Source organism: Danio rerio, chromosome 3, assembly GCF_049306965.1.
Source record: "Danio rerio strain Tuebingen ecotype United States chromosome 3, GRCz12tu, whole genome shotgun sequence".
NCBI lineage: Eukaryota > Metazoa > Chordata > Actinopteri > Cypriniformes > Danionidae > Danio > Danio rerio.
Window position 1 is genome coordinate 44,390,506 of NC_133178.1, and position 19,058 is coordinate 44,409,563.

Below are 19,058 nucleotides of genomic sequence, written 5' to 3' on the forward strand. Positions count from 1 at the left end.
ATGGCCAATAGCCAATCAGCAATATAAAAAGTAATCACAGTTCATACACGCTCGATAGTGTAGGCGTGGATTTTAGCTGCCACACTATGGCGAGTGGATAGTGCCACGGATAACCGAACGAAGGAGACAGTCGTGTACTCGCCATACCACACACACACACACAAAAACACACACACACCTCTGGAACACAACGCTCCCACTTCCGCCCGCACCCGCCAGGTTTTAGCCTGAGAACCCGCTCCGTTTTCTGCCCGCCGCGCCCGATCCCGCTAGAGCGGAGGAGAACACAACCAAAAATCACCCAGTATACAGTCCAGACAGCCAAGTTGTCTGTATAAACACACACACACACACAGCACCAAACACACAAAGCTCGTTCGCTCTCTCTCTCTCTCTCTCTATCTCTCTCGCTCTCTCTCATACGCGCGCGTGCGCACTAAACACACACACACACACACACACACACACACACACACACACACACACACACACACACACACACACACACACACACACACACACACACACACACACACACACACACACACACACACACACAAGCACCAAGCAGACTCTCTCTTTCTAATTCGCATAGCAATATCCGTGATATTGCTAGACAGCCCGCTCCCATCCCAAATTAAACACGTTACCGACCGCTCCCGCGATTTATTCGGAAATTTATTTCTGCGGCCAGATTTCTGCGGCGCGGGAATAAATTTCCGAATAAATCGCGGGAACAGAACTCTAGCACGGAGCTTCATAAACAAAGCAGCACGCGTCGCGTTTTTAACGTGACTGCAAGCGATAAGAGAATATATCCAGTTAACCTGATACAGTACACGCGGTTACAAGTAACAAATCACAACTAAATACATTTGCAAGCTAGAGTCAACGAGGCAACAACTTTAACCGCACGTACTTACACTTGAGAAATGGAAGAAACCCATCCTGACGTCCATCAGTTACTCTTTACTGATCCTTCCTTTAACAAACTCAGATGAAGTATTCTTTGTAGCATGTAGCTTCCAGAAGTTTCCAACTGCTTGGTTATAATGCTGATGTTTCATCTTTGGGTAGAGACTCAATATAATATCCATCTGCAGTGTGACTTCAATCGACCGGCATGTTTGTGTGCGTGTGTTTGTGGGTGTGCGTGTGTTTGTGGGTGTGTGTGTGTGTCTGGGTTTTGCGTCAGAGGGCGGGGCCTCAGGTTTGAAATCTCCCGGGTTTGCGCGTGCACGTGAATAACTTGGTTTCGTTCGTACGTCATGGCGAAACACCAAATGAATCGGTATCAAGGCGACTCGTTTGAAGCACTATGAGTCGACTCTTTTATAGATGAATCAACCGTTTTAAACACTGTATTCTTACAGATTTAAGCCTTAGCTGGATACTTCACTTCACTTAGAGCTGTGTTACACACTACATGGAGGGGAATTTTCAAAAACCCATAATATGGGCTCTTTAAAATGGTCTCACAATGATAATAATCTCACTTATCGCAATAAAATTTGCTTTCCCCCCCACCCAATGTTGCTGTTTTGTTCTGGTTTGGTTTAATGTTATTGCAAAGTTTTTTTCATTCTGATATTGGTGGTCTAGAACTCCTTCCCAAACTCCACGCTGCCTTGTGTCTTGCTATCTGATTGGCTGTAGGTCACTGGCGAAGATTTTTTCAGCCTGAACACTTTCACACAGCTTGATTTTTACTTATGCCAAATATTTCAGGTTAACAATTCTCTCTGATTACATCCTTGATCATTAACACTCCGTCATTGAAGCTAAAATCATGGCTAAAATTATGCAGTGTGAATTGGTATGACAACTTTTCTTTACAATTTAAAAAGGCATTTTTGGATATTTTTTCTGCTGGAGATACTGTTGTCCTAAAAAGCTTTTTTAAAAAAAAAGTAATTGAAAAATAGACACCTTAGGAATCGTATTATAGAAAATTTTAGCAGTTTTAAAACCTTGACTTTTTCAAACCACGGTATACCTTGAAAACGGTTATCGTCCCATGCCTAGTGTGAACTCATTATTAGGAACCTGAGAACATGTGATAAAATGTGACGTGACAATATGTCAGTATGCATACAAAAATGGTGAAGCTTAATGCACCTAAAGGAAGTTAACCTAAAGAAACTAATATTTCCAGATGATTTACTCACTCTCAGGCCATTCAAGATGTTACTTTTTCTTCATTAGAACATTTTTTGATGTCAGATGTGCACTGAGATTGTTCGTTTACAACTTTTAGGATAATATAGGCAGCAATTCCCAGCACAAGTATTATTTTCATAAATCAACAAAATAGTTGAGCCTGAACATATCATTACTCAACACAAAGCTCATGCTTAAGACTGTCAAAAATAAGCCTGGCACTGTTTGGCAAAACTGTGTATTAGATGGTGGTATAGTGTTGAAATTAGTGTTCAGTTTCTCACACAAACTGATCTTTTGTTTTTAAAAGTCTTGCTTCATACCGTGCCAAGATTATTCATTTTTCATTGCCAGTATGTTACTTTTATTTTTTTTATTTTATTAGACCCTAGAGCATTTTATAAATCACCACGGACCACAGTTTCTGCTAAAAATCAACTTAATGCTAATTGAATGACCTGACGGCAAGTAAATTAATTGAAAACCTACATTTTAGGTGAACTAACAAACACTAAACACACACCATCTTAAAGATGTCAGTATTCATCAGGTTTAAGAACTCCATCTCAAAATTGTGGGATATCAAGGAAAAAACAGCACCATAAGTTACTTTAACTAGATGTTACACATTACACGTCTGTCTGTCTGTCTGTCTGTCTGTCTGTCTATCTATCTGTCTGTCTGTCTATCTATCTATCTATCTATCTATCTATCTATCTATCTATCTATCTATCTATCTATCTATCTATCTATCTATCTATCTATCTATCTATCTATCATAGCTTCAAGTACCTTTCCACGAATCAACTTTCATATAGAGTTCATGTGAATAATGACCAAGACAGCATTTCTACACAAATGACTGTATTTGACCACAGGAAAGATAAACTTGGTTCCCTATAAGAGTATTGCGGTTCGAACCACTGAGTTCATCCCACTAATATTGTTACACCCCTAATGTTTATGTTATGTCCCTTTAAATCACAGCATTAGAACTACAACTAAACTATTAACTAAATTAAACCACAACTAAATTTTTTGGGGAAAACACTTTTTTGCATGTGCACGATTCGATATTCCATCTACTTTATAATTACTAAAATAAACAAATAATTAAATAACAAAAATTGCTTCGCATTAAGGATTAGGCAAACTAAGTCACTGCACTTACAAATTATTACTCTTTTGCTGATTTTGATGGCTTCTTTAAGGATTGCCCAATATACCAAAAATATTTAAATTAGCAAAATGTACATATTGCAATATACATATGCCAATGATTTCTAAACAATGAGTGAGTTAATAGTAAATTATTTTCGTGTGCCTGCGTTTAGTACACCCTCTGAAAGACTTCTCAGCTTATCTGAAACCAAGCAGAGTGGACATTTAGTTATGCATGCATGTACTGTATGTATGTCCAGAAATCTGTAACATTGTTAGTATGGATCCTGAAATATGACCATGCAATCAAGCTATGTCTGATAGATAAAACTATACCAAAGGGGAAAGTGTGGACATGTATTTAATTTATTTTTGTTTGTTTACAATGTCTATAATTTGTTGTATGCAACAGTTATACATGGCTGGTCACTTTCAGAAGTTGCACTTTGTTTTCCATTAAATAATAAGAAACGTTGTTTATAACAATGTTTATATATATAGCTAATTAAATAATTTTATTTAGCATGCTATGGCACTTTTCTTTAATATAGTACAGCCCTACTTCTATTGTATGCAATATAATCTGAGTCCATGGTCATTTTTAAGAGCTAAAAACTTTTCATCACCTGACCTTACATTACTTGCACTCTCTAATCGATTTTCTTCTCTGTCTAAAATAATTACTTTGGCCATCAAACACTAACTTTAACAGAAAAAAATACCTTGCTCTAGTTTTCTTTTGCCAACAAATTACCATCTACCATCAGATGCCAAATGAGGAACTAATGTACGCACATAGTGTGCTGTGATGCTATTGAAAAGCGCATGATTGTAATGTTTAGATCCATTTCTAATCTCAGATGGTCAGACAGCGATTCGTCTTTTATAAACATTAGTGTCTGGGATGCGGCAAGAGCAGAGACCACATTGTGCACCCTCATTTAGTAAAAGACTGACTTTAATGTGTGATATGACTAAACAGTGGGCATAAACTGCTATCGGGAGAGTAGACATCCAGATACAGTCTCCCAATAGATTTAAAAGTGGATTGGTAACGCAAAGATCCTACAGAAACTTATGATTTTCACACAAATTTGGACCAAATTGCATCACCAAAAGTGGTCAAGCGCAAAAAAAAACCTCAACTGTGGGACAGGCCTTTTCCTGCAAGTCAATTCAGAGGTGTCTATTAATCCTACTCCTTGAGGGCCAAAGCCTTGAAGACTTTTGAGATGAGTAAGATCTGAAGACCCTGATTAGCAGGTCCAGGTGTGTATTTAGGCCTAGTGCTAAACTCCACAGGTCAGTGACCCTCCAGGAACAAGACTGGACACCTCTGAGCAAGACCTTTTTACGCTTGGCTGCAGCAGAAGTGTTAAACATTCCCAGGTGTGAACTTACTTTGAAGTCTCGACTGTGCTGCGGTGTGTACTCAAATGTCCACAAGGCTCGGACCAGCCCGGACAGCTGTTCGGTCACCTCTCCCCGGTCCTGAGCGCCCTTTCTGCCCACGACCCCGTTGGTCTTGGGCTTCTCGTCGTCAGTCTGATCTCCTCGGTACTGTTCCAGGGCCAAATACTCGGCGAACAGCTCTGTGTTGCTCAGGCACTGCAGAATAGCGTTCATGAAACACGTATTGCCGTGGTTTTTCAAACCGGCCACGCCGGGGATCTTGTCCCTGGACAGAAAGCCCCCGCAGTCGCTCTCGTCCGACGCGACTGAGCCCTTTCCTTCGTTCTTGAAGGATGTGAATCCGCCGTCGTCCTTTTCTCCATCGGGCGCGTGCAGCTCAGAGCCGAAGTGAGAGAGTGTTGAGAGGGTCTTGAGGACCCTGCTCATAAAACTGCCCACGGAGCGCACCGAACCCCGGCGGAACAGCTTCTTGCTGAAGCCGGACTTCTTCTCTTTGCTGGAAGATTTGCTGGACATGCTTGAAGTGTTTAGGGCATCCCCTCTCTCCGAGAAAATCGAGCTACGACTGCCAGCCGAGGCTAACGAGTGCAAACGCTGGCTGCTTATTTAGACCATAAAATCGACTCAAGATCTGGCATGTAACTCCTCGAAGAGCTAGCTAGCTGGAGGCAGTGACTCTATTATCCAAGTGTTTGCTTCGGTGACACAACCCGATCTCGCCTTAAGAAAATGCATTGTGAAACGCGCACGCCTGCCACTTTTTTCCAGATATTAAAACCTGTTTTGTCAAGTTGGCAGTCACCTAGCAGCCGGTTATTTACTTGCAGCTGGTTGTCAGCCTCTACTCGCTCCGCATCCTGAATTAGACGCCCGTCGGACCCCGGTGTTACTCACTGAAAACAAACAGTTGCGGTTTGCATGCCGTCTGTAATCCGGTGAAGTGATTTCTGCTAGCTAACACCGTGGCTAGCTAGGCCCTTCCAGGCTAACCGTTTGCCATGACAACGAAATGACTGGCAAAAGTTAATTTCCACTGGGGAACGTGCCCGACACTAGCATTAAAGTCAAACGCGCTTGACTGGCAAACGCGGTAGGCATGCAGATCACTGTCATAATACGGGGCAGTTGTTAGCTTGCGCTGCTATCGCGCTAGCCGTGACCGCTTCTTCATGCATAATTGAACGGTGCACTGCAACTCCACCCAGGCAATGACGCTCTGCTCCGACCGCTAAATGTTATGCTTACGCGCTGGGCTCGAAGGCGAAATACTTTGTCTTGTTTGTATATTTGGATGTGACATCCAGCCGTCGCACTGTCCGGCGCGAGCCCGATGCTAGAGAACAGCAGCAGATGCGCGCGCCCGACCGAGATGAAGAGTTCGGCGAGCAGCCCAAATCCGAGCGGTTTTGCGTGAGCCTCTCCTCGACTCAGCAGTTTTCTTGACAGCCGGTCTGTCGGTAAATATCTAGCGGATTCCTATAGTGATATTAGCGTGTTGGTGTGCCGTCGCGTCCTCCAGCGCTTTCCTAAAATCACTGAACACACTGCAGGGCGGCGGTGCGTCGTGACGTCACAGAGCAGCAGCAGCCTCGTTCAGGTAGTTTCTGGTAGCATTCTCTCTTTTTTATAATAGATGACTGTATTGTATGTGATCTTGTAAACATCACTGTGACCTTGCTTTAAATTTAAAGTGCTTTTTGTAATTTATATTCCCCCTGGCATATTCTTTAGTTTGTCATTTTGTTTTGTTCTGTTCTCTACCCTTGTTGTTAAAGGTTTTGTACCTTTTTTGTATATTTTTGTATTCTTGTTGAACGCTTTAATAAAAAAAAAAAAAAAAAAAAAAAAAGGTAGTTTCTGGTAGCTGCTAGACTGGTGTTGATGGATTAGGGGTGTCCTCAAATTCGCAGTGTCAGATTACTCTAACATAATGAACAGTGCTCGACACTCTTTCAAAATATGTTCTTCAATGGCATTGATGACTGATTCCACGAAAACCTTCAACATCAATGGAACATTTTCATTCCACAAATGTTTCATTTAGTCTATAATTTATTGTTATAATTATCGTCACGTAAAAAAATGGTTCTTTAAATAACAGATTAATGAACATTTTGGGGGGAAACCAAATATTGTTCCATTTTCATTCGTTCATTTTCTTTTTTTGGTTTGTCCCTTTGTAATCTGGGGTCACCACGCAGCAGATGCCCTTCCAGCTGCAACCCATCTCTGGTATATATATCCATACACAGTCATTCACACTCACACTACAGACAATTTAGCCTACCCAATTCACCTGTACCGCATGTCTGTGGACTGTGGGGGAAACCGGAGCACCCGGAGGAAACCCACGCAAATGCAGGAGGAACACGCAAACTCCACACAGAAACGCCAACTGACCCAGCCTAGGCTAGAACCAGCGACCTTCTTGCTATGAGGTGACAGCATCAACTGCACCACCGCGTCACCTATAGTTCCATTTTGGCGCCTTAATTTTTAAGACTTAAGTGTGAAACAGATTACCAGCCTCTTTTACACAGTATCGTTTGAATTGACCATTTACTAAACTAGAAAAATGTCCCTTTTACACAATTTAAATGAATGCTTCATGAGAGAAACAAACTATAGCAAAGAGAAATATTTGTTTATATATAATATTATTATAATATTTATTATTATATTATAATAATAATTATTATAATATTTGTACATGTTTATATTTGAATTACCTTTAACAGTTAGGTTTCGAAAAGGTTTGGATATATATATTTTTTATTTATTATATGCCATACAATCAGAGAAATAAAGGTAAAAACACTTTTTTAAAAGGTGCACATTAATCCAAATGGTTAAAATTTCGTGCATAAAAAGTAAGGAGGTGTACATTTTGAAACTGTACTGCCCCTGGAGAAATTTTTGTACACTATAAAACAGCCAACTTTATCAAGTGAAATAAGTGTAGCTAACTCAAAATACAGACAGTTAATTCTACTTATTTAAAAAGAGTTTTGAACTCAGTGTTGAAGGTAACGAGAAATGAAATACCTCATTACTAGGGCTAGACGGAATCTGCAGACATGTTTTGCTATTTCTGCGCAGAATTTTGTTCAAATCTGCGGATTTATGCGGAATTATTTTGGGAGTATCATAACTAAAACCTTAATATACGAAATAAAAGTACATTTTAACTTGTATTTAATGTTTACAAAGCAAATTCAGTTAGATCCACTTTATTTGATAAACAAATCAAGTCTTATATAATACAGCTACTTAAAGAAAATTTTACTCTACAAACTGTATTGTACATAAATTATATGAACATTTTCACATTAGTCAATAATTATACTGAAATTAATTTAAAAAACTGAAGAAATCTGAATTTACGCACGTTTACACAAGTAAATAAACAGAATCAATGATGGCCAAAAATTTGCGGAAATCTGCACACGCAGATTCCGTGTGGGTCTACTTATTACTTTAACTTAAAAGAGATAAGTTTACAGTACTTATATAGATAATTTTTTTTAACTCAAATGGTTTGCAGCAATCAGTTTCCTCAAACATTTTGAGTTGCCTTAACTTATTGGGTTTTACAGTACTCAGTTGGTTTGAGTTCTCTTCATTTATCGGGTTTCACTGTGCTCGAATTGCTTCATTTACTCAAATAGATTAAGTTCACAGATCTCCTAAGGATTCGTTTTTTAACTTAAATGGTTTGTTGCAATCGGTTTTCTCAAATGGATCGAGCTACCTTAACTTTTTGGGTTTTACATTGATCCTTTATTTCTGAAAGTGTAAAAACCTGGATGCCTTTCAGTATTCAGAAGGAATAGATGACAGTGAAGGATTGAGCACACTAAATGTGTGGACTTGTCTTGACCAGCACTGCACAGCATGTATGCAGAATGTGAAAGAAAATGTGTTTTTGCTCTCTCAGTCACAGAAAAAAACAGTTTTAGATTCATTTGAAAATCTCGTCAAACAGGATTTCAGCCTGTCGTATCAGGGTGCCGTATTGAGTTATAAATGCACTCGCACACACAAAATGAATGCCATGAAGAGTATATGGATTACATGCAGTCTGTTATGTGTTAAATCGTTTAATAAAATCGGATGGCTGACAGTAGGTTAGGTTGGTGTGGATAATAATAGTACACTTACACTACTTTTAGGGCTACAGTACTGACTGACTTGCAGCTTACTTAGAGGTTTTAAAACACAATAGTTTACGTGTTTATTTCTGAAAGAGTATTCGATTATATTTATTTAAAAAAAAAAAAAGCTCTTGTTCAACCAGAGACTCACATTGTAGTGTTGTGGAGAATTCATGTTTTGGAATTATTCTGTTGGAAATATATATTTCTCTAGTGAATTAGTTTCCAAAAAATAAAAAAATAAAGTTCAGTAATGAACAAAAACCAACCACATGAAAAATAAGTACTATTGTAACTTATAGTAAACACTACATTGCTTTTGAACCACATTATTAGAATTAATCTGTGAAAAAATACCAACATACAGCTATAGTAATATAAACACAGGTTTTCTACAACCATAGACTGTACACTCACAGGCCACTTTATTAGGTACACCTGTCCAACTGCTGGTTAACACAAATTTCTAATCAGCCAATCGCATGGCAGCAATTCAATGCATTTAGGCATGTAGACATGGTCAAGACGATCTGCTGCTGTTCAAACCGATCATCAGAATGGGGATGAAAGATGATTCAAGTGACTTTGAATATGGCATGGTTGTTGGTGCCAGACAGATCTGAGGTCTGAGTATTTCAGAAACTGTTGATCTACTGGGATTTTCACGTACAACCATCTCTCGGGTTTACAGAGAATGGTCAGAAAAAGAGAAAATATCCAGTGGGCGGCAGTTCTGTGGGCGAAAATGCCTGGTTCGAGCTGATGAAAAGGCAGCAGTAACTCAAATAACCACTTGATACAACCAAGGTATGCAGAAGAGCATTTCTGAACACACGACACATCCAGCCTACAGGCTCACCAAAATTGACCAAAAGAAGATTCAATTTTGCTGCGATTTTTTTTCTTGGCAAACTTTGGGCCCATTAATACCAATTGAGCACTGTGTCATCGCGACAGCCTACCTGAGTATTGTTGCTGACCATGTCTATCGCTTTATGACCACAGTTTACCCATCTTCTGATGGCAACTTCCAGCAGGATAATGTGCCATGTCATAATCATAATCATCTCAGACTGATTTCTTGAACATGCCTGTAAGTTCACCGTAGTAAATGGCCTCCACAGTCTTCTGAGGAATATTTACAGTACCCTGTTGAGTCTATGCCATGAAGGATTGAGGCAGTTCTGAAGGCAAAAGTGGGGCCCAACCTGGTACTAGTAAGGTGTACCTAATAAAGTGGCCGGTGAGTATATATACACTATATGAATGTATTTTTAGTACCGCCGTCACTGATGATCCTGTTGTTGCGTATTGAAGGTCATTTGACTGAGGTCTGCTGTAACATGAGACCAGCATCTCTGAATCCCAACAGTGTGTTTCTTCTCTCCCCCTGAAGCCCACCGTTCTACAGCACACTTGATCTACACACAGACCTCATGCCAATAAAGAAGAGCTGGGATGCTCAATATAGGACACGGATTAAAAATGCATGACCTTTAATGACTGTTCATTTATATCTTTATTGCTTTTTTCCCTGTGGATTGGGATAATTCTGTGGATCCTCAGAGCGCCGCATGATGTATGTCATCCAAGATCAGAAGCAGAAAATGAGTCATTTACTTCAAAGGCACGTCGTTTATCACCTTTTCATGTAAGTGACAAGATAAATGGCTGCATGTCTTCGTAAAAAAGTCATATAAGCTTTATTAGACCATCTCTTGAGGCAAAACAATCTGTTTGAAAGTGAACGTTGGCAAGAAAAGCAATGTTTTTCTTACATACCTGGCACTGAATCTGGCGATGATGCACCTGGATTGACATGTTTGAGTTCTCATCTAATGCTTAGTTCTTGTGTTGTTTTTTCAACAGATCAATTACTTCTGCCAGTTTGTCCAATAGAAATGTGAGCCCGGTGCAGGTTGGATGGAGGATTGGCTGGCTTGTTGCTCAGCTGAACAGTGAGTTAGAGATCTGCACTGGACAATTCTTTTAGTCCCGCTCCTGCAATGTTTTATTCCACACTCGACTGCTCCCGCCGTATATTCAGCCTTTGTTTACCCGCTGCCCGACCTGCCCTGTTTTCTACCCCAGAGGTTTTCAAACTTTTAGGACACACACACTTCCAAGTTTGTCCAATTTCACTCACGCCCCCCAGGCACCTCTTCCTCGAGTCAAAATTATAATGCATGAGCAAAAATCATTTACATATTACTTGCTGCTTTTAAAGTGTGTAGAATTAATTACACTGAAACATAAATATACAGCTTACCTGATTCAGTGTGATAGCTGAGTCTGTGAGGACAACATGCTAATTTGTGGACGGATTCCTGACACGACTAACTGTAAATCATCTTCCACTGTCAATAAGCATGAGCCACAGCGTACTTGCTTTTGATGTACGTACATACAGAAAATGCTGCTTCGCAAAGACAAGTTCAAAGAGCCCTGACAGTGTGGTTGAGTCGAACATTGAATATGTTTACATGGGCAACAATAATCTAATATGATTAAGACAATATTCTGATTAGGGGCTACCATGTAAACAGCGATTTTTGATGACCTTAATCTGACTGAAGTCATAATTAAACTAAACAGAAATGGAAAGACGTGGAGAATGCGTATATTAGTGGCATTACTGAAGTAAACACCGCAATCAAATTATTACTGTCATGTAGGACTTTTCGTCACGTTTTGTGACAAGATCCATACATGCGGCTGTCAGTAGAGGACCACACACACACACACACATTACGAAATGCAAGTTTTTTTTTTTTTTTTCATTCGACGTGCGGTATCAATAAAAACACTCTTCCACTAGTGTTTCATATTCACGTCAAATACCCCAGTTTGTCACGGGGGCATGAATGAGTGAAAGTTAAACTGCCGAACTACAGTTAAAGTCGAGAAACTGAAGATAAAACACCCAAAATTACATGAGACTCAGGGAATGGATGAGACGCAGATTACATGAGACGCAGGAAATGTAAATAGCTTGGTAATGCAACATTCAAAAAGCACTTCACGTTATTATATTATTGTCTTAATCAGATTAAGGCAAATAACTTTTACTGATGTCCATGTAAACGTTTAAGCCCAATGGAGCGATTGTTTACAAGTGCGGAGTCCCGGGAAGGAGCTCCGGATGGAAAGTTTTGTTTTGTGTTTATCTCATAGTTAAAGTTGTTGCACGTCCGCCGGTTCCTGCCTCAAAATGAGCTAGTTTGAGCCACTTGTACAGGAAGCTTTCAGAAAAAAACAAAACAGCAGCGAAGAAACTCGACACAGAGACACATTTACACCTCACTGCCAACTAGGGTTTTGGAAGTGGTGTTGCAGACCAACAGGGACAGCGCGCAGAAGTATAAATGCACAGCTACATGCGTTGCCTGCGCCGTTGGTTACGCTGGTCACTTGACGCAGAAGTATAAAACAGGCTTTAGTCAGTAGTCTTCAAAATAAGTGAAAGATCCCAGAAGGGCACTTTTTTGTCAGACATTGTCATTAGCGCTGAGTTTATTTGTATATATTTTACTTCAACGCTTTAATTCTACAGGTGGCTTATAGTTAGCTGTGGAGCTAACGTCGATAATAATATTCCCTCTAGTGAACGCAAAAAAATCATCATCCTAATTTACTCGAGTACACGCCTCAATGTTTGAAAACCCCTGTTTTACCTGACCGTTCCCACTAAATTTACTTCTGGTTTCTAAAATCTGCTGTTTAAAATTGGGTACAACCAAAATATTTGTTTGCCCCTTTGTGATGACACATGAGTGCCGCCATCAACCTGAGGTTCCAGTCTTGTGACTGCTAAAGGGTAAAACTTTGAGGTATTCACATTGCGCAAAGGGTAAGACTTGCCTAATGGGGGTTCCCTAATAGTAAGCTGACCGTTTTCAAGCTGAAGAACAGTGCACCTTCACTTTGCTCTCCCATGTTGTTAAAGCCTGCTTTGGGGACCGTTATGCAGATGATGCACGCAGACTTACGAAAAAAAAGGCACATGCAGAAAGCACTGGTCTTGCGTTCAGCATGCATAATATTCTTGAGCACTGGCTGTACTGGTGCTCATTAAGAATGAGGAAATCACAGAGATGCTGTTCCAAAATAATGTCGGAATTCGGGAGCGATATATTGTTAGACCGCCTGCTCCCGTTCAAGTTACAACAGTCGCTTCACATTCATTCATGAATTCCCCTGTGAGGCATTATGGGATAGTGTAGCGTCCATTGGATGAACACTACAGAATCTCGCCAGAAGTACACTACCTGACAAAAGTCATGTCGTTGATCCCAGTTGTAAGAGCAACAAATAACTTGACTTAAGTGGCAGAAGATCAATTAATTCCTCTGATGAGTCATTTGTTGTACTGCGTCCCAATCTGTCTATTGGAGACCTATTGGAACACGCTTGGACCCAAAATTCTCACAGATATTAGTCAAGTTTGGTGAAGAAAAAAAAAAAATCATGGTTTGGGGTTACATTCAGTACGGGGAGTGCGAGAGATCTGCAGAGTGGATGGCAACATCAGAAGCCTGAGGTATCAAGACATTTGTGCTGCTTATTACATTACAAAGAAGTCAAATTCTTCAGCAGGATAGCGCTCCTTCTCATACTTCAGCCTCCACATCAAAGTTCCTGAAAGTAAAGAAGTTCAAGACGCTCCAGAATTGGCCAGCCCAGTCACCAGGCATGAACATAATTGAGCATGTCTGGGGTAAGATAAAGGAGGAGGCATTGAAGATGAATCCAAAGAATCTTGATGAACTCTGGGAGTCCTGCAAGAACGCTTTCTTTGCCATTCCAGATGACTTTATTAAGTTATTTGAGTCATTGCAGAGATGTATAGATGCAGTCCTCATTTGAATTAAAGAAGATATCATTTTAAAAGTTTATTATTTGCATTAAAGTTTATCATATGAATCAATCTGAGCAGATTGTTTGAATCTCTCAGTCTTCACACAAAATACAACACGTCTCAATAAATTTGCATGTCTCTTGAAGAAAAACCATGTGTCTGATAGTGTTTGCTGGAATTAAAGTAGTGGTTTCCTTACATACCCGCCACCGAATCAGGTGAAGATGCAACAGGACTGACCTGTTTGGATAAATTCTCTTTTATAACGTTTAGTTCTTGTCTCGCTCCTTGGCCAATAGGAATCGGATCATGGAGCAGGCTGTATGGAGGATTGGCTGGCTTGTTGCTAAGAGTCAGAGTGCAGCGACTCCTGAGAGAAACCGGTCATTCCCACACTGCTGAATGAACACACAGAAACAGATACACACAGCAGGAAAGCGAGTCGCAGCTTGTTGAAGTATCATGGGAAATTGCACAAACGCACCTGAACCACACTCTCTGACGTCTGCATGAACGATGCACCTTTCTGCAAAAACATCAACTGACACTTTGTTCAAAAGGATCACTCCTGGGTTAAATAAAGAGAAAATTGGGGCAATTGTTAGGCACAAGTATTCAGAACTCACTTTAGTAGTGGGCACTGCAATTTATACGTCAAATACAGGGTGATTCAAAACAAATACCACAACTTTGGAAATCAAGAACTCTGCAAAAGAGAAAAGGAGAGCTAAGCTGTTTTTGTCGTTGATTTAGGGATGCTCTGAAGTTTTGAAAAACTGTGGCAAGTACTAGCGCTGGGCAATTTGGCCTAAAATCGAAATCTTGATTAATTGAACATTTTATCTCAATTACGATTAATGACCAATTACTTTGTTTATTCATTTTTTGCCCTCATTGTTAACTGAAAAGTTATGTACAGTAAAGATGCTCACATATTACAAGTGGGAGATTTTTGAATGAAAGGTGAACATCAACGTTGAACAACTAAAAGTAAACAACCATTGCCAAAAACAGCGTTACCTTTTTCCTATAAAAAGTGAAGTAAATAGCAATGTGCACCTTTTTTGAAAGGTGAGCAGGTATGAGACCGCAAGAAGCCTGCACCGGACCATACACATGTGCTCGACGCAAAACTATGAATTGGCGATAAACAAGTGAGGTCACGGGACTCCACACGCAGTAGAGAAAATAATTTTAAAAAATTGACCTGGACAATTTGATCGATTATAGGTGCTGAATGTCGATTTCGATTGATTTCCCAGCCCTACCAAGTATTTTTCCCATTGCTTAATTAGCCAAGGTTCCATCATGTTTCTTTGATTAAATACAGATTTTCAAAGTTGTGGTATTGTTTTTAAAACCCCCTGTATTGCTGGTTTTTAAATGTATGAACACTGTAAGACTATGTAATCAATATGGTCTCATATGTAGGAAGTACGCAAACTTCCAGCAGATCTGTTATTTTTTAATTCATTTGACAACAATAACTAGGGTTTTACTTGGTTGAGGACATTTGGAAACTTTAAAGGTGTCCTGTAAAAAAATACATAGAAAAAAGAGAGAAATATAACAGAATTTTGGGTGTTTTATTTCGATTTCCAAAAAAAAACTGATTTTTATTGAGTAATTAAATTAAAATCTAAATGAAATATAGTTCTGTGGTCTCTTTTCTTGCAAATAAAGAAATATTTATTGTCAATAATATTAACTATTTCCGATGTTATTTTATGTTAAAATGTAAATTTGTTGCCCTAAATGCCCTATTGAATATTACACTCAGCAGTGTGTCTGTTTTAATGTTTAAAATAACATGAACAACATAAATTGACAAATTGTATGTGAAATAGCTCTATTTGTCTTAAAATGAAACTTATTTGATACAACTTATTGAAGCACACACTCACGCACACATACTAGTTGAGAATGTACTGTTTGTGATTCGTTCACATTTCTTCCAACTCAAAACCTAAAATTGCCCTCTGCTGTGCTAGATCTGTCACTGCATTGCAAACAAAACAAACCAAAACCAAACACCAAGACCCATTTACCTTAAATTCATACCTAGAGAAACTAATTCTCTACTTAAAAACCCATTTAAGCCCACCGGCAACTCTAGCTGTCGAAGTTTATAGTTATCAATGTTTAACAAAATAATCATGAAGGTCCCTAGATTCATCCAAATCAATCAAATCTTTCAAGAGATCTATAGTTTTTTGTATACTGTTAAATGTTCAGTTGGGCAAATACTTTGTAAGTATATAAATCATGGGGAAATTAGGGAATAATGTGTTAATAAATCAAGGTTATTTATAGTCTTGTTTAATGATATTTGCTTTCATAGTACCCCATTTAAACATAACCATTCAACTGATGTCTTTACTTTAAACTAGAGTTTTTTTGATAGACAGCAATATCCTTTGAGTAAAACTAACATCTCCAAATGTTCTTCTCCTATTACAATTTTACATTGAAGGGTACAACACATTTGCCCACCAGCAACTACAGGGCATCTTGAATATGATGCCACAAGGTTGGCACACCTGTCTTTGGGAATTTTTGCTTATTCCTCTTTGCATTACCTCTGAAGCTCAATCAGGTTGGACGGGAAGAGATGGTGTACAGCCATTTTCAGATCTCTCCAGAGATGTTCAATAGGATTTAGGTCTGGGCTCTGGCTGGGCCACTCAAGGTCATTCACCAAGTTGTTGTGAAGCCACTCCATTGATATTTTGGCAGTGTGCTCTGGGTCATTGTCTTTCTGGAAGATGAACCGTCGTCCCAGTCTGAAGTCAAGAGCTCTCTGAAGCGGGTTTTCATTCAGGATGTCTCTGTACATTGCTGCATTCATCTTTTCCTCTATCCTGACTAGTCTGCCAGTTCCTGCTGCTGAAAAACATCCCCACAGCATGATGCTGCCGTCCCCATGCTTCACTGTAGGGATGGTGTTAGCCTGGTAATTAGCACTGCCTGTTTTTTTTTCCAAATGTATTGTAAAATTCAACTCCAAAGAGTTCAATTTTAGTCTCATGAGACAAGAGAAGTTACATCTGGTCTGAGAGTCCTTCAGGTGCCTTTTGGCAAATTCCAGGCTCACTTTGGATTCTGTCTGGCCATTCTACCATAAAGGCCTGGGTGGTGGATTGCTGCACAGATGGTTGTCCTTCTTTAAGGTTCTGCTCTGTCCACAGAAGAACGCTGGAGCTCAGACAGGGTGACCATCGGGTTATAGATCACTTCCCTGATTAAGGGCACACTCACACTATGTTATGCGAACCGTGCCCAGGCCCGTTTCCCAGATCATTTGAGAAGTGTGAGTGCTCTGAATCGGGCTCAGGCAAGGTTCACTTGGCCAGCCCTGGCCTGGTTGGAAGAGGTGTGCCCGAATGTAATGTAAGTGCAGGCTGTCGGGGAAGAAGCGTGCTTTGGCCAGTTCAAGACAACTGTACATAGTGTAAGTACGCCCTAAAGCCCTTCTCTCCTGATCACTCAGTTTAGGTGGCTGGCCAGCTCTAGGAAGAGTCCTGGTGGTTCCAAACATCTTTTACTTACGGATGATGGAGGCCGCTGTGATCATTGGAACTTTCAGAACAGCAGAAATTTTTCTGTAACCTTCCCCAGCCTTGTGCCTCGAGACAATCCTGTCTCGGAGGTCTAAAGACAATTCCTTTGTCTTCATTCTTGGTTTGTGCATTGACATGCACTGTCAGAATTTTGAGAAAATTAATGAATTTAATCCATTTTGCAATAAAGCTGTCACATAAAAAATGTGGAAAAAGTAAAATACTATGAACACTTTCCGAATGCACTGTATAGTTGCTGCATATTAAAATACAATTTTTTTTTAACTAAAATTAATGCAAAACATGTTCATATAGGACACTATTAACAAGGCTACATTCATAATACCATTTTTTAAAGATTTAAGCAAACATCCTGTAGATTAAGAAGCTTTAAAGCCCTTCACTTCTTTGTTGTGAACTTATACCAAGGTAAAAAGACAACTAGAAATCACAGTAAAAAAAAAAAAAAAAAAAAAAACATTGCAGAATTCAAAAGTGTTTATTTAGTTTGACCGGGTTCTAGCATTACCATCATATACATTTTTCCCCAGTCGTAACTTGCAATTACATATTTATATAATATAATATAATATACTATGTGAATACACAAATTGTAAGCATAAAAAAAAATACAAATACAAAAACATTTTATAGAATAATAAGTATAGGAACAGCAGTGACCAAAGTGGAGCAAAAGACGTTTCAGTTTGCTTCTGCCCATTTTCAAAATACGTTTTGCAGATTGCACGCTTAAAATTTAAAACAAAAGAAAATAATAATCCAATGCAGGATATCAGACGCCTGCTTCAAGAATACAAACAAAACAACTGGTGCCCATCAGAAACGAGTTCATGTAAACGGGCAACTGAAATGTAAAAAACATGGCTGACCGAGTCCAGCAGATGTAACGGAGATGATAAACGAAGATCTCCACCAAAATCTGCGGATGCAGACGACATGTATAACATAAATAATAATAAAAAAAAGCTAATTTAAGGGCTTCGGCACCCGACACAGTGATGACCAGCAGTCTCCAGTGTCACGGCCTGGACGTCAGCAGTGAACGGTGGGCATTTTCAGTGCGGGACGTCATGCACTGTGGAGCCTCAATTTCACCTTTCAGAAACAGCGAGCAACTTAACGCTCTGACTGATGCCGATCTCTAGCTGCTAAGACACAAGGTTGACAGTAACTAACTAGGTAAATCGAAGAAGATATGTAAACATACAAGTCTTGAAACCAAACTAGAATGTGGCGTCACATAAGTCAAGGTAAGTAAACGTGTAGTATTATTGTTTATAAAACACTAACCATGTAAACTCTGCCTTGATCAGGCAATATTACGAGATTTGAATCTCGGCAAAAAATTATAGCTTTAATTCCACTAGTAAAAGCCCTTTGTGTGTGTGTGTGTGTGTGTGTGTGTGTGTGTGTGAGAGAGAGAGGATTAGGAAAAATAACATGCGCTGAATATGATGCTCTTTAGATTATATACAAGATGTTGATCAGATATGCTTGTAGCCTAGCAAAAGTGATGTGTTATTTCCCTGACCACAATTCCAAATCAATTCAGATCTTGTGGAGGTTCATTAAAGGCAACATTGTCAAAAATAAAATGGTTTTTCTCTTGTTAAATAAACAACCGGACAATGTATACGTGGAATAAACGTTCAACTTTTAAAAAGCTAAACCGATGCAATGCAAAATCGTTGTTAAATGTGTCACTCCTCTAAAAGTTTTCAGTCTCCGTCT

At 39.4% G+C, this 19,058-nt stretch overlaps 1 protein-coding gene and 1 long non-coding RNA gene across 6 annotated transcripts in view; one reads left to right on the forward strand and one right to left on the reverse strand.

Moving 5' to 3' along the window:
• Positions 1-6,277, reverse strand: part of usp31 (ubiquitin specific peptidase 31) — a 54,185-nt gene extending 47,908 nt beyond the window's left edge. For all 4 annotated transcript variants that reach the window (XM_073944948.1, XM_073944947.1, XM_005164229.6 and 1 more), the window contains exon 1: positions 4,723-6,277. Coding sequence is in view for 2 of the 4 variants with exons in the window: in XM_005164229.6 (XP_005164286.1) it covers positions 4,723-5,250 (528 nt within the window). In the remaining 2 variants the exon portion in view is untranslated. The remainder of the gene's footprint in view (positions 1-4,722) is intronic.
• On the forward strand, positions 5,036-15,395 carry LOC141381271 (uncharacterized). 2 transcript variants are annotated; one of them, XR_012401183.1, is made up of 4 exons: positions 5,036-6,331; positions 10,455-10,539; positions 10,758-10,846; positions 14,046-15,395. It is a non-coding gene; the product is annotated as an uncharacterized lncRNA (long non-coding RNA). The 2 variants fall into 2 exon arrangements; XR_012401182.1 differs by lacking the exon at positions 14,046-15,395 and having other exon boundaries at positions 5,116-6,331; positions 10,758-13,780.
• Positions 15,396-19,058: the final 3,663 nt, after the last annotated feature.